This window comes from Elaeis guineensis, chromosome 2, assembly GCF_000442705.2.
Source record: "Elaeis guineensis isolate ETL-2024a chromosome 2, EG11, whole genome shotgun sequence".
Classification (NCBI taxonomy): domain Eukaryota; kingdom Viridiplantae; phylum Streptophyta; class Magnoliopsida; order Arecales; family Arecaceae; genus Elaeis; species Elaeis guineensis.
In genome coordinates this window covers 124,898,776-124,915,214 of record NC_025994.2, presented here as the reverse complement: position 1 = coordinate 124,915,214, position 16,439 = coordinate 124,898,776, and the positions used below count along the sequence as shown (strand labels likewise).

The 16,439-nt window shown below is 36.1% G+C and overlaps 1 protein-coding gene across 1 annotated transcript; it reads left to right on the top strand.

Annotated features, from left to right (window-relative positions):
• Window positions 1-12,739: 12,739 nt before the first annotated feature.
• LOC105054306 (plant cysteine oxidase 2) lies at window positions 12,740-16,156 on the top strand. The gene is made up of 5 exons (XM_010935837.3): window positions 12,740-13,152; window positions 14,236-14,357; window positions 14,458-14,617; window positions 14,710-14,919; window positions 15,690-16,156. The coding sequence occupies exons 1-5, from the start codon at window positions 12,912-12,914 to the stop codon at window positions 15,812-15,814; spliced, it is 858 nt and encodes a 285-aa protein (XP_010934139.1). The 5' UTR covers window positions 12,740-12,911; the 3' UTR covers window positions 15,815-16,156.
• Window positions 16,157-16,439: the final 283 nt, after the last annotated feature.

Below are 16,439 nucleotides of genomic sequence, written 5' to 3'. Positions count from 1 at the left end.
GTCAACATTTTATCACTTGGCCTACCCATATAGCAAGAAGTATTGAACTTTGTGTCGTTTAATTAATCAAGAATATTACAACAGCCACCCCCTGTTTTTGATGCTCCACCCCTAGTTTGGTTTCGTATCACACCCCTCGACTGGTGGGAACGTACAAGTTGCAGGGCTGAAAGTTTATTTTTCCTTAGTCTAAATTAATAAAACAATATTGGCCGGGCTCTCTAATTATGATACAACCATCCAACAGAACGTGGTTAGCTTGGTTGCATGTAAACAGCCATCAAATGCCTGTACCTTGTTTTCTCTATGTTTGCAATCTTTTTGTCTTACCTTTTCTTGTTCTCATCCTTGCCATCTTTTTAATGTGCTGCGCTGGCTGGCAAGCAGCAACCAGGCTATCCTTTTGTTTTTTTTTGAGAAAAACTAGGTTATCTTTGCCTACTTTCTCAGATAAAATCCTTGTTGTTGGGTGGACGTTCTCATGACTCCAGAAAATTTCCAGCTTTACAGTACTGGCTGCTCTCATCCTGACGAATTTAAAGGTGGTTGGGTCTGACAGTTTCATACTTTTCATCCAAAGTTTTACAAAACAATGTGCTGCTTACTGTGGTCTCGCATATACGGCTTAGAAGTCTATTTGCATCCAGTTATATATGTGCATGCCAAATAGTATTGTGAAAAGATTGCGGCATGGAGAGCCAACAGACTGAACCTTTTTTTTTTTTAATTTGTAATATGAGTGGACAAAGGCCTCAACAACTAATAAAAATACAACTAAACAACCCAGCATGAACAAGTAGCAGCAACCAAATCTGATTGGGAAACGAAAATGTTGCCGTATGTTTCCAATGGACCGCATGAGTAGATTTGTACGTGCAACGTGTACTTTTATAGATCACCTGTTTCAATCACTCAATTTACTGGCTTTATTACATGACAATCTTTCACGTACACAAACATAATATTTATACTGGAAGCAAGCTATAATAGCATCCAGATCTGAAAAATACTTTGCAGGTGCCCGTAAATGCACACAAAAAGCTCATACGGTTCACAGTAGAGGACTTGGCAACTCCACAATAAACCTATCCATTGTATTTTGTGGTTGCACCATTTTTCCCTCGTCACTAAGGGTTGTATTTTATGCGCAAAAAAAAGGATTCACCCTCCTTCACACAAACCCACCATTCGATCGTGCAAGGTGATTTGAGATTCCAATAAGTGGATTAATGAATGAGTTCAGAATACTTCGAGATCTATGTGAACGTGGACATGATCCAATGTTCGATATTATGAAAGAAAACCAATCATTCTTTCACACAAAATATGCAATTAAAATCTGGGAATATTTCTGTGCACTTGGAGCCATGAATCATTACTCTATAAATTTTGTTTTCTCATCTACTGCTATAACAAAGATGGGCTTCATCCAAAGTTCAAACTGAGGATAGGAACATAGAGCACTGACTTAAAACACACGTCCCCTCAAGATACCGTCCAAATATTTCAAGTAAACAATCTGGATCGTAATTTCTCAATGAAGAGATCTGATTTAATTAATATGACAAACAGGCCGTTGGAGGTCTCTTTTTTCTACTTAATCTGAACCCACCTTGAGTCTATTCGATTAGGTCAAACCTTACCACCTTAGTTTTTTTTGGGTACAATCTTACCACCTTAGCTGATTTGGTGGAATATTGCCAAGAGGTAGAGTTGCACAAGTCATGCATGCAAGCTATTGTTGGTTTTCTCTCGGCCCTTCCCTTTTGAACAACGGTATATATGGTCCTCCCTTCTAGACTTTGAAACCAGATGATTCTCTGACATCATCATGATGACGGGTCTAGCATGGCACATGCGATGTCTGTCGTAACTGGACCACCAACAATCCTATGTACCCATAAATGCAAGCCTGCGTGCCGAGGAGAAGGTTATGCCCACAGATATGCTCTTAGGCTCGCACCTTTAGGTGGACAGATCCAGGGTAAAATGAATCCATCTTATATTTTCCGATTAGGATAAAATAGATCTATTTAAAATATTTTTTAAAAATATTTTAAATTTATATTAGATCTGATTCATCTAATAATTTCTCCAACGGTATGCAGATGAGATCGAGTATATTATACTCGCAAGCCTCACACTTATTGGAATACTTTGTTGAAGCAAGAATTCTTCGTGCCATAATTAGCATTTCGATTAATATTATATTTTAGCTGCACCATCTCGATTGTCTCTCATTCTCGATAATTTGTATCCTACGTAACGTGCATTATATGATTGTATACATCATCAACCACTGTCTTTGTTTTTATAGTAAAACATGTGCTTCATAATTTTAATGTATATTGCATGCATGCTTTTTTCTCAAAAGAGAGAAAGGGAGCCCATCATTAACTTTCGGTATAAAAAGAAGATAACGATCTAAATGCAGGGTCGATCTTATGATAGATCGAACTAGACGACCATTCCAAATCTAAATTCTATATTGATGTTTCAATTAGATGCAGAGGTAATTTTTTATAATATTATAATAAAAAATAATTAAATAAATTAATGATAAATTTTATATACTATTTAGTGAATATATCTATAAAAAAATTATTATACATAAATTAATTTTTTAATAATAATTAATATTTAAAATATATTAATTTTTAATAAAAAAATATTTTTTTTATTTAATCCTAAACTTAAAAAATATCGGGACCGGCACTGCCCAGATGAGCCTCCCCTCTTATCTTTTCTTTCCTATTCTCTCTCTCCCGAGCCCGCAACTGGCCCCTCTCTCGTTTGACGGTCCACGGAGGGCATCCTTGGCGTGCAGACATTCGCGGCTATATCCGCCCACGCTTTTTTCGTGCATTGCTCTGGAAAATTCTTTCCGCCCATCTCCGCTTTTGATGCTGCCACCCGCAAATGGATAAATTAGCTGTTGAACACCCGGGAACGGACGTACGATTACCAATAATTTAGTAACTTTCAACTAGTTTTTTCCTTTAAATAAATTTTCTGAATTCTATCCCTTTGCTTATGACGCATTGTCTCCGTGGTCTCATTACATATTATGGAATCAAGTGTTCCAAATTTCAGCTACAAATTGTGTAGGTGAAGTTTTTAATATTGTATTGAGTTGAAATAATATATGGCATTTTTAGAGTTATGTTTGTGTATCATCAAAATTTTATTTGGGTATTGATGTGTCCACTATCGATCATTTGTAGGGGGTTGGTGTGCTAAGATGGTTCATAGCACACTATCAATTTTTTTTATGATACATCCTCGTATTTTTGATCTAATTAACACCGTGACAAGCAACACAATCTATTGGTATTGGGCACATGGTTCCTTCAACTCATGTTAGAATTCCTACGAAATTAATTACCCTTAGTGATAATAATATGCCAAAAATATAACAAAACTGATGAACTATAACAATTTGATCTTGGCCAAGCGACTTAGGGTTGGCCATGTTGAATAGTGTATGGTCTTTGTTTCCTAAGCAAGGGTGATGGAGGATAGAGAGCCATAGTACTATATTTATGTCATGTAATGTAGACATAACCAACTCTAATTAGATAAGAAACATGCCGTTGATCATTAGCTCTCTATCCTCCACACATATTCAATAATATATCTGTCTTTTTGAACAATAAGATGGTAGTGTGTCAGTTTAAATATTAGACTTTTCCTCCAAGTTAAGCTCATGGGAGAGGGCTGCCAACCAACTTAGCTAATAATTGCTTACTCATATTTCCGAGCATTGCCACCTCTGATTAGCTGGATCACTAATTTTACAACATATGAGAGATGCTTTTCAAATATTTAGTTGGATTGATGTTTTTCAGATATTCAAATGTAATTTTTATTTAAGATTACCTTTAATGCTATTGCAAGCGAAATCATATTTGAATTTATTTTATAGGTTGACATTTTCCATATGACTGTACATTGATCTAATGTTAAACCTTTATTCTTTAATTTATATCTGACTTAGGGCTAGCATTTGAAAGCAATTAATAATTAAAATAAAACTCTATGAGAAATTGTTTGTATCTACGTTATCATATTCCTTGCTGTTCCATGTGTTAATGTTACGTCACTACAAGAAAAATCTTTTTTACCGATGGCTATTAGCGACGGCAATTTAATCGTCGCTATTAATATTTTTTACCGACGGTAAATGGCGATCAATAAATTTACCATTGTAAAAAAAAAATAGCGACGGTATTTTTGACTTTTAGCAACGGCTAGTTGCATTACTAATAAAAAATAATTTTATTTTTTTAATTTGATTTTAAGATTATTAGTGAGGGAGTTATCTTATCAGCGATGGTATTTTGCCATCGCTAGTAACTCTAAATTTTTTTTTCGATTTCGCCCATCCCTCGGTTCCCATGGTTTTTATCTAAATGTGCATCCTCATTTTTCCCTACCCCCCTCTCGTTTTTCTCCACTAGCGATCGACCCCCTCTCCCCGATTTTTTCCTCTTCGAGCCTTCGGATCTCCTTTTTCTCTACCGACGGTCGATCGATCGTCGGATCCCACCTCCCCGAGCCCCTCAGCCACCTCTCGCCTCTCCGAGCCCCGGTCCACTAGATCTCGAGCCCCTCGGCTGCCTCCCACCTCTCCGAGCCCCCGTCCACTGGATCCTGAGCCCCTTGGCTATCTCCCACCTCCCCGAGCCCCCGGCCCGCCTCCCCTTGGCTACCTCCGGTCCCCCTCTTTCTTCCATCATCGGATCCGATTTTTTCGAGCCACCGACTGCCTCTCCGAGCCTCGAGCCTCCGGCCCGCCTCCATGAGCCACCAAACCACCTCCCTGAGCCACCAAACCACCTCCCTGAGCCGCCAAACCGTGGCCCCTGCCTCCCCCCTTCGAATGCCCAACCATTCCCATCAACCTCATCAGCCGCCGCCTCACCACACCACCTCGCTGCGCCACATCATCGTGTAGCCCGTGCCCATCAAGGTCATCAGTCGGTGCCTCACTGTGCCCAGCAACCTCATCACCTCGTGTGCTCATCCATCGATAGCCTAAGGCGGATCACCACCATTCCACTACTTAGCACCCTCGACATCCCCTCCTTTCCACCCCTGTCACCTGACCATCGATCAATCACCACCAATTGCCTCACCGCCACTCTCTTCCCCTTGAACAGCCACTATTACTCACCGCCATTAGCCACCATCGGCTCCTTTGCCTGCTGCAATAGCACCAACAAGAGCCACTGCCCCTCTCTTCACTCAGTAGATCTAAACATGCTTACATTGTAGATTTGTAGTTTTGATTGATATGCTGTACATGGGCTTCTTTAGTTTATATCTAGTATTTTTTTTGATTAACTTTTAACTCTCAGCAAAATAATTTGATGCCAATGCTTGCAGAGACTCACTAAATAGTTATATGACTCATATCTAAACCTATGTGCTCTATGAATTCTTTCTGACAATTTGTTAAGTTGCTAATATTCTATCAGTTTGTTAATGTAAAGTTGTAGACTATAACAACATATATATCCCTATATTGGGTTTGCTTTTATGCCTATTTAATAAATAAATATGCTTGTACTTGTGTATATCCATGATTTTAAAATATATATTTTAGAATTGTCTGTGCCTATTTATATTAATTCATGCTTGTATTTTCTGAATTATCTTTATTTTTCAGAGTTGGTTTAACTGAGAAAAGAAACCACATTGACTCCTCTCAACTTTATTAATTATGAAGTTTATGTGTTGGCCCATCAATATTTGATGGTTATTATTAGTTGATTTGTGTTGGATATACTATTTAGTACATGAATATTCTCTTTTGTGTTTTGATCAGAATCTCAAGATTTACCATTTTAATGAACTAAAAAAAACATCGATTTAAGTGTTATGAGGGTTGCCCTAGCACTCCAAATATCTGTCATATAGTAGTTAGGTTAAATTTCCAAAAATATGGCAAAAGACTTTAATTTATATGTCCAAAATGTTTAGAAAATCCTGATCTTAAGGTTTTGGTGTTTGCTGGTATCAACAAGCTCGTGATGAAGTTTAGCTTAGTAGAATTGCTCAATAGCTCTTTGAATGTACCAGAAATTCAATCTCTGATGACAGTTTCAAGGTTTATTTTTCTCCTTTGCAATCTTTCATGTAAACTAACTGAAGGAATTTTGTAGAAGATACTTTAAATAATGTGTGGTAATTGATCATATGAAGAGCAGCTGTTGTTTGCTTAATTTGACTTATATTTTCCACTCCTATCAGCAATGAGAGGGTTCACTTGATGTTCTTGGCTGGCAAGTTGGGACCGCAGGATGCTTCAAATTTCTTCATAAGTACTGCTTTGTGCTTTTGCTTGCCTTTTCTTGCCATTCTACCGTAGTACCTACTAGTTTGTATGATTTTCCTTTTCTGGTTTCATCTTTTCATATTTCTAAACTACGTACCTAAACAACAGCTATCGAAATTTAAGGTCATTTCAGCAGGTGCAAGATCGAATTTTCATTGATGCTGCTCGATAGACCATGGAATCCTTTATACGGGTATTTGAATTTTGCTTTATGTGCGAATTATTTTGACTTCATTATTAGTCTCTGAGCAATATGATTGCTTCGTCTAGTTGGGTCTGCTTATTTACTTATTTGCCTCTATTCTTTTATATAATTTACCAGGCACCTTAGATTCCACCTATTTATTTGATTTATATAAGCTAATTTATCATTTGGTCAAAAGCTTTTTCGTTCAACAAAATATAGATTCCACCTATTTATCTGACCCGCAGCCTCACCTCCCTCCTTCGGAGCCCCAGTCGTCGGAGCACCGTGCCATCGGATCCACACTGTCGGACCTGTCCCACCATTGTACTGTAAGTATTAACGACGATGTCACCGTCGCCACACCCCATTCCTATCTTTTTAAAATTTAAATATTTAAAATTAAATTTATTTGATTATTTTAAATTAATAATATTTAAATTTAAATATTATTAATTTAAATAATATTATTAATAATATTATTAAAATTAATAATATTATTAATAATATTATTAAAATTAATATTATTTTTGAAAGGTAGAACCACTTCGAGAAGCTCTTCAGTGAGAGTAGCCCTACTGCCGTCAATGGTAGGGATTCGAGATCGGACCACCATCGGACTGGCTTTGACCTACTCATCTATTCTGAGGGTGGCTGAAACAACTCGACAATTGAATTTTAAATCCTAAATCAAGTCCGAAGCTCAAAAAATTTTTTCGAATCGGAGTCAAGGAGGCCAACATGATACCTTTAAAGTTGACAGTGAAATTAGATAAGTTTAGTGTGAATGAAGAAATGAAGTTGTAAATAGTTGAAAACATATCTTAGTTTCCTAGCTCACATGCACCACCGTGTCCACCGATATCCCTACGTCACTTCCCCATCGCCGCTGTCTTCTATCGGATTCTCTGCACCGCGTCCCCTCTCAGTTCTCCAGCTCATGCCCTCTCCATCTTCTCCTCTTTTTTGTATGCCTCCTTCTCCTCATCGATAAGATGAGGCAGCTTTGGAAGGTCTGTTGCTCCGCAGACAACTGACAGAGCCATCATTAGATGGAAAGGAGAAGAAGATAATGTGGGAGGGATCTTTTCCTCATGTTGGCCTCTAAATCTTTGCATCCCCTTCTCCTTCGTCATTCTTTATTTTCTTTCCTTTTAACTTTCAACAAATTGAGACTTGGAAACTCTCTAATGCTATCTTCTAGACTTTGAAGGAAAATTCTTTGTTGCTATACCAAGCTACTTTGCCAACTGGAATTTCTCTGGTGCTGGTAAGTTTACTCGTTTCTCTTGAATCATCTAACCTTTTTTTTCTTTTTTAATCATTTGAATCATCTAATATTCTTTATAATATCTTGATACTCTCAGGTTCGAACGACATGGGGTTACCAGTGACCCTATAGTCACACGGAACAGCATCCAACTCTCAAAGTAGATAAGTTTATTAATAATTTTTTTTATTTATTTTAAATATTTATATTTAGAAGCTTCACATATTTAGATTTGAGTTCAAAAAAAAAAATCTAGGGGGTAAAAGTTCAATCTAAGCATCTAATGAATGGGTCGAAAATATCTATAGCTCCGTATTATCGAATAGAATATGTAGGAATAATCTGTTCGAGTATCGAAGTAATATATCGAAATATACGCCTTCGTATCAATATATATCCTTTCATATCAAAATTTATTAATAATATTTTATTTTTCTTCATTACTGGATGCTGGGATATCCGACTCTCATCCACTAGCTATTGGAGAGAACGTACAGGAGTAAGAGGAGGATGAAAAGGACGATGATAGGGGTTCGAGGTCGAACCATTGTCGGACCGACTCTGGCCTGCGGTGCTAGAATTAGATATTTTGGGCCGCACGCGTGTTACACTAATGTATTCAATGAGTCTATAGCCTTGGCCGATAGGTCCGAGTAATCTTCAAAAATTTCATCGTGATAGAGATAGATCATTGTAATTGTTGGTCTTCAATGCGGTAAACTCTAATACTTTAGATATTCTCTTTTATGTTATTTTATCATTTATTATCTAATATAATATTCTTTATGATGTCTTGATACTCAGATTTAGACAACGTGAGGTCACCAGTGACTCCACAGTTATACGAAGCAGCGTCCGACTCTTAATGCAGGTAAGTCTATTAATAATTTTATTTATTTATTTTAAATATTTATATTTAGAAGCTTCACATACTTAGGCTTGAGTCCGAAAAAGAGATGTAGGAGATAAAAATTCAATCTAACCATCCAATCGATGGGCCGAAAGTGTCTATAGCTTCATATCGTCGAATGGAACATGTAGGAATAATCTGTTCGAGAATCGAAGTAGTACATCGAAATATACATCTCCATCTCGATATATATATTTTTATATCAAAATTTATTAATAATATTTTATTTTTCTTCGTTACAGGATATTTGGATATCCAGTTCTCATCCACCAGTTATTGGAGAGGATGTACAGAAGCAGGAGGAGGATGAGGAGGATCTTACATGCTTCTTTTTATATGTATATAATTTTGATACTTGTAAAGCAGTATAAATTTATAAAATTATATAATTTATATTTTAATATAATATAATTAATTTTATATTTATAATTATGTTAAATAATTATTATTTTATTTATAACAGATTTTAAAAAATATTATTGCTTGTTAATATGATTAAAATAAATTTTAAAATATTTAATTATAATTTTTTTTAAAAAAATTAAAACTATTAACGATGATATCTATCGTCGCTAATAGTTTTTTTTAATTTTTATTAAAAAATTATTAGCGACGGCAGTAGCGATGATAAAAATCATCGTTAATAATTTTTGATATTTTAATTAAAAAATTAAAATTATTAGCGATAGCTCTTGTCATTAATATCATTGCTAATTATCGTTATTAGCAATGGCGAGTTTGTCGTCGCTGATAATGGTAATTAACGATGAGATTATTTTCGTCTTATTTTTAGTGACGATGTTTCTTCGTTAATATTTGACTATTAGTGATGGTAATTAATTATCATTGATAGTTAGTTTTTTTTATAATGGATGTATGTGCGATAAAAAATATGCAGTTGAATATTTGTCAAAGCAAGCTATAAAGATCTATATTTCACACGACTTTTTTTGTTACAATTCCCTTATATTTATATTACAAGCATCCAGTATTGTTGAACTTTTTTACATGAAGTAATTGTAACATGTACTCTTTAAGCCGCCTTTTGTATTAGTTAATACATTTTTCTCAACAAATATTGTTTAAAGAGAGAAGCAACATAAACATACCAATTAATTATATTGGTGCAATCATGTAGCCAATGAGGTGTGCCTAACCATTTTATTGTTGAGATTGCAGCCATCCATTAAATACTTAATAATTTTTGCATGCTTGTATCACCTAAGAATCAATATGAAAATCCTCATTATCTATGATGTTATTTCACATAAATTTAAAACTATTACTTGAAATTCATTAAGTAAAGACCATAAACTTGGGTTACGTGGGAAGATATAAAATTAGAGAATTGAATTAAAAAAAAAGAAGAAAAGAGAAAATCTTTTAAAAATAAATAATTTACTTTGTTATTAACAATAATTTGGTTGACCTATTAACAGAATTCTTACATATTCTACACCTAACATCCACAACAAAGTGAGGGAATGCTCAAATATCTTGTTACAAAAATACAACTTATTTGACTATATATACTCCTTCACCTTTTACCATAGAAAGAGAGAATCGAAAATGCCGATCAACCAATAATAAATTTTTATTGATTTATATAAATAACACATATATATATATCACTTACTGATGAAATCAAAATTTAAATTATTAAGAGAATTTTTACATACTATATGTATAGGACTAACACCCAACTTGGGCCATGTTCAAATGTCTTTCTTAAAATGCAATTTATTGGACTGTTAGCAGTCATATGCATTCGCTTTGCACCTTGAGAATTTTATTTTACGTAAGGATGCCTATCCCTTCTGATCATATTTGATCAACTCAACGTGCAATGTCTAACTTACAAAATTAAAAATGCAAAGGATGGCATCCAAGCGCAAATGGCCAAGCTCCAAACAATTAGCAGTCACAATAATAATTTTTTTCATGGAAATTTCTGATACTTTGGCATGGATAAAGTTTGATGGCCAATGCTGTGCCACATTTCCTAAATTACGGTATAGTTAGCAAATCAGGAAACACGTGGGATATCAATCAGCCATAAGGTAAATGGAAGGGTGGGCTATAATTCATTGAACTGGGACTCCAATCTTCCTAAAATTTAGTCCAGTCCTACTAGAGAAGGATGCAAATCAAGCTACTCTTAAGATGAATGGGACAGGAAGGAAGAACCACCGACAGTATTTGCAGTTGCTTTTTTTTTTTTTCCCGATCAGGATGCCTATTTATGGAGCATATCCTATTCCACAATGAATAAGGATGAATCTTTCACATAAAAGAAGGATTCATCCTTCTCTGTAAGAGTCCATTATTGAATTGCACAATAATTACTTCAAGATCAATATAGATAGATGATTGGAAGAATTTTGAATGCTTTGAGACCTATGCAATGAACAATCTAATAATATGTAGTCATCGTGAAAGAAAACCAATCATTAATTTTTTTTGCACGTCCCAATTTGCTCTTCAAGCATAACCACTGCACGAAGTAGGACACTTCTACTACCGGCTGTTAGGTTAAACTGAATATATGGATGATGGAGTCATTCCCTCCCTTGCGTTACTCTTTGTGCGGCTCTCAAAATTCTTCCATGTAGCTTAGCGAAGACAATACTCACGAGGCCAAACCTCTCCCCGGCCAAAAAAATTTTTCCCTCGTGACCATCTTATGGCTTCACGTGCCCCTCTTCAGCCTCGAACCAGTCCTCCACTTCCTCTTGGTCAGATATATCCTTGAACATTACTTCTCAACCGGCTTTCTTCGTTACCAACGAGGAAGGAAGTGCTTTGGCTTTTGCAATTAAGCATTAGATTAAATACTATTAAAAATGATATTCAATTTTAAAAAATGACGATAAATGCTAAGTCAACCCAAGGATCAGCAATCCATAGTTATATTATAAAGAACTGGCATGTATGACAAATGCTATTAAAATTCATAAGTACAATATTTATAAAATTTTATTGATTTAAAATATTTCAGTAATTAACTCAATGGATACAACCAAATTTAGGATAAAGCCCAAATTTTACCAAGAATAGAAAATACAGATCAATTAAAAATATTTTTTTTTCATTTATATAAATAAAATATATCAAATATATCATTAATTAAAAAAAATTAAAAATATTAGATGATGCACTCTTGCTGATCAATTGTGTACAGTGCATATACGAAATTTTACATCTAATCAATAATTTTTTTTATTCATCAAATATTAAATTAATATGTACATTTACATTTACGTTTTTGAGAACAAGAATGAAAATAATATGCACAATATCTGTCGGGTTATGTTTATGCATTCAAATTAATTAAGATATGAATAAAAATTTAAAAATTTTATCGATATTAATTTATAATTTTATATAATATTTATTATTTTTATTAAAAAATATAAATTTATGAATATGTTATTGGCTTGACTTACAATCTAGTTAGTAATATTTTTAATTTTATAATTATAAAATTTAATTATTTAATTTATATCTATATTTTTAATATGTGAATTGTATCCATATTTATTTAAAATAAATATGAATGTAAATTTTTATATTAAAATAATATTTATATTTATATTTATTAAAAATAATAAATATGAATATAAATATATTGATATCTAAATCATATTCGATCAGATTTTAATTTTATTTTAAGCGAAAAAAATTATTCGGCAGAAAGAGAGAATCTATCCAGTTTAGGATATCAGAGTTATACACTGCAGACTCCCGTATAAGCGACCAATATTTTTCTCCTGACACGTAGATTTTGGCATTTCCTTGTGCCAGGTTTGAATCCGAAACATTTTTAATATGGAAATACCATATACAGTGATAAATGCGGTACGTGGATATTTGTCTGGGTCCATTTCCAGAGAGAAAAATCCACGGCTGTTTGGGAGTAGCCCACAGGAAAGCGGGAATCTCCCTTGGCATGGCCCCTGGTTTTTTCACCCAAACTAGTTGTCTCAGCCAAAACCCCCAAACCCCTCCCCCTTTTTATACTGCCATCACCCATCCACAGGTATTCCCTCTTTTCCAATTCCCACAAGTAGAATTCTACACCTGTATAAAGCCATCAAATTCCCATCTTTTCCCCCATTTCTCAACTGGTAGGAATCTAGCAATTCTAGTTTCCTCCTCATCTTGATTGGGTCTGAGGGGGTTGGTGGAGCGAGTCGGGCCGATCTTGATGGGGGTTGACGGGAGGATGGCGGACCGCAAGGGGAAGGAGGAGGCGGCGGGGAAGGAGGAGGTGGCGGCGAAGGAGAAGAGAAGGTCGGCCAAGAAGAACAAGCGGCGGCAGAAGAAGTCGCCGCCGATGCCGACGGTCGTCCAGAGGCTGTTCGATACCTGCAAGGAGGTATTCGCCGATTGTGGAGCCGACGTCGTCCCCGCCGCGGAGGACATCGAGCGCCTTCGCGCCATTCTTGGTACGAGCTCTCTCTCCTTTTCAATGAAAAGTTTCGATTTTTGTGTCCCAGAAAATTTGCGTTCTATTACGTTTCACAGGAGTTGGGGAGGATGTGAATCTTGTATGGTGGATGGTTCGACGAATGCGATAGGATTAAACGCCTGTTTTCTTAAATCTTAATAAGCATTGTGCAGAACTTTTGAATCCTGCTTTTTGATTTGGATTAATGGTAAAATTTTATTCTTTTTATGATATAAGCCAAGGCTTGCTATAGATTCGGCAGAGTTGATGCCATGGAAAGAAAATATTAATTTTGTGTTTATTTTGGATTCTTGTCTTATTTGGATCATTGGTTTTCTCGGAATTGCAACTATTGCTGCATTTCATGATATCGGTTTCAAATTGTAAGATGCTTGATGCAATTACAAGTGATTGCTTTGTCTCGTTTCTCTTAGCGGTTTTCTGTTGGGCATAGATTAGATGTTGATATTGGCTTATACCAAAGGAAATCAAACAAAATAGAAGGGACTCAAGGTAGTGGAAGTAATATTTGATATAGTTATCACTCAAAGATACTTTGTTGACTCTGTGACAAAGTGATATGGACAAGGAGACATACTTGTTAGTATTGTTTGATGGTCGAGATATCTGGACTTACAAATCTTCACCAATGCTGATCCTGTTATGGCATCGGGGATTAAGGGTACTCATTGCATGAATTATGATAGAAGGATGCTTTCATCTAAAGCTCATGGTGATGGCTCTGCTTATTGTTATTGGTTATATGTTTTGACTTCCCAAGACAAACACGTATTAATATGAAGCAAATATCATGTATTGACTCCTATAGACAAACATGTATGCAAAATTAGGATTCAGTGAAAATCATGCTTTATTGTGTATATGATCTGTTTAAGCCTTCAGCTATCAATTGCAGTCGTTCCATTGTGTCTCTGTAGACAGGGATTCGGGTGTTGGAGATAATCTATCATGTGATTAGCTTCCTCATGTATTAGAAATAAAAATTATAAATAGGTAGTGGGCCATGTTATGTACATGTGTGACTTAGTCTGATAATTGCACTCATTTCGTTCTCCTGCAGATGATATGAAACCAGAAGATGTTGGCCTGACTCCGAACCTGCCATGTTTTCGCAGCAATGCTGTGTCTCAAGGGCCTCCTGTGATAACATATTTATCCCTTTATGAGTCTCCCAAGTTTTCGGTACTGTAAATTCCTGTTAGACGAACAGTTGTGTTGCATCTGTTCCTAAATGCTACTTGGTAATCCATGTTTCTCTTGAATTGCTAAATGCGTCCTGCAGATATGCATCTTCTGCATGCCTAAGTCTGCTGTCATCCCACTGCATAATCACCCAGGAATGACTGTATTTAGCAAGATTCTTTTTGGGTCCATGCACATCAAGTCGTACGATTGGGTTAGCAATCCTCAGAACTCCAACGAGATGGTTAGGAACACAGATGGTAAGTTCTTTTGGATTTGCAATATGCTGAGTTGAAGATTGTGATATTTAATCTTCCTTTTCTTTTTTCCTTGTTCTTGGGGCAAACTTCAGGTGCTCGGCTAGCGAAGGTTAATACCGATGATGTTTTCAAGGTGCCATGTAACACATCCATACTGTATCCAGCTGCTGGAGGCAACATGCATCGTTTTACTGCAGTGACCCCTTGTGCAGTGCTGGATGTGCTTGGCCCACCTTATTCTACATATGAAGGAAGAGATTGCACATATTATAATGATGATCTCCCATATTTGAGATCCTCTGGTATGGTCTTATTTCGAACTCATTTGCATACATTTCATTCGGATTTACTTGCATTAAGACATCAATGATAGTATATATATATATACACGCTTGCATCATGTAACGATCATGAAAATTCATTGTATGCATTTCTTTTGATGAAAACTGCTTACATAATTAGATGGTGGCACTATTATTGTTGTGTTATGCGTTATTATATTTCTATACTATTATGGTTATCATGATGTAACGTTAATTCCCACCTTAAAACCTTGGAACGGTGGATGTTGTCGAATGCTGTGGTTGACCAAGGAAATTAGAATAACTATTGCTCGCATGTGGATGATCCTGTATGAGCTCTTTAGCTTCCCACCCAGCGCTCCTGTAAAATTGCTAGCACAAGTTTCGTGTTCAATTCCACATCTTCTTCCCGTTAAATGTCCCGAAGTTCCATAAGCAAGTTCCCACTTGTTTCTGTCTTTCCGAATGTGACAGCAGACCACAACAGTTTCAAGATTTAAATGGTACTGGTATTTCTCAGTGATTGTTTGTGGAAGAATAAACTAGATGAAAGTGAAACCCATCTTTCCTGTTGTTGGATTCCTATTTCCTCTTCCCCTCCTAGGACATCTTAACCCATGGCTTGTAAAACTTCTTGCAAACATGTCTAGGGAAAATCATCGATAAATCTAACTTATAGAACAAATGGATGGAACTCGTTGGATGTTAGAAGTCAACTTGCTTATGTAGACTTCACGTCCTTGATACATAAATATGTCATTCTATTTCAGGCGATGTGGTTTTTGTGCCTGATGAGCACGAGAGGTATGCTTGGCTGAAAGAGAGGGTGGGAATGCCTGATGACTGCTTTGTATTGGCTGCTGAATACAAGGGCCCAAAAATTGTGGAACACTGAGCTGCAATCTGTGGCGATGATACTGCAAGCAAAGCACAACAATTCTGCAGGTTGGGTGTAGATACACAGGAGGAGGGGAATGGAGAGAGTAAAGGGGGGGGATAAGGGACAGGTTCTGGGTGGCTTGCGCGCACCCCACAGCAATTTTCTGTTTCACAGCACAGGCGAAAAAGTTCGTGGCGTGGCCCCGAAAGCATGTTGTTTTTAGAGTTTTAATAGATTAACTTTGCTTTGTTAGAGTTTTAAGCTTATAGCTTGTGGTGTTGACAAGTTGATTCATGGAAAACATATAATTTCGAATGATTTAAGACTAGATTTATATCTGAATTCAATTTTTCTTTCCTTGCTGTGCTTCTTGGCCTGAGCTTGCATTATATTCATTCAGAGCGATTGGATCTGGAGCATGGTAAGATATTGCTAGTTCATTTCGACGTGCAAGGATGCTCTTGGCCGAACCTAATCCTTTCGAGCCTTTTTTTGCCTTTTGAAGTGGCGTTACGTAAAGTTCTTGTGGTTGCAAAAGCTATAGTTATTTGTTGGGCCTTAAAATTCGGAAACATCCGGGCGTGTCGTACATGATAGCGAGCGATGTTCCGCGCCGCTATGTTTTGGCTGTACGCTTGTG

Excerpts from the sequence above, each read along its gene's own strand:
- LOC105054306 (XM_010935837.3), top strand. The coding sequence starts at position 12,912 with ATGGGGGTTGACGGGAGGATGGCGGACCGCAAGGGGAAGGAGGAGGCG. Across the intron at positions 14,358-14,457 it reads ATGAGTCTCCCAAGTTTTCG|ATATGCATCTTCTGCATGCC; the intron begins GTACTGTAAATT and ends TGCGTCCTGCAG. Across the intron at positions 14,920-15,689 it reads CCCATATTTGAGATCCTCTG|GCGATGTGGTTTTTGTGCCT; the intron begins GTATGGTCTTAT and ends ATTCTATTTCAG.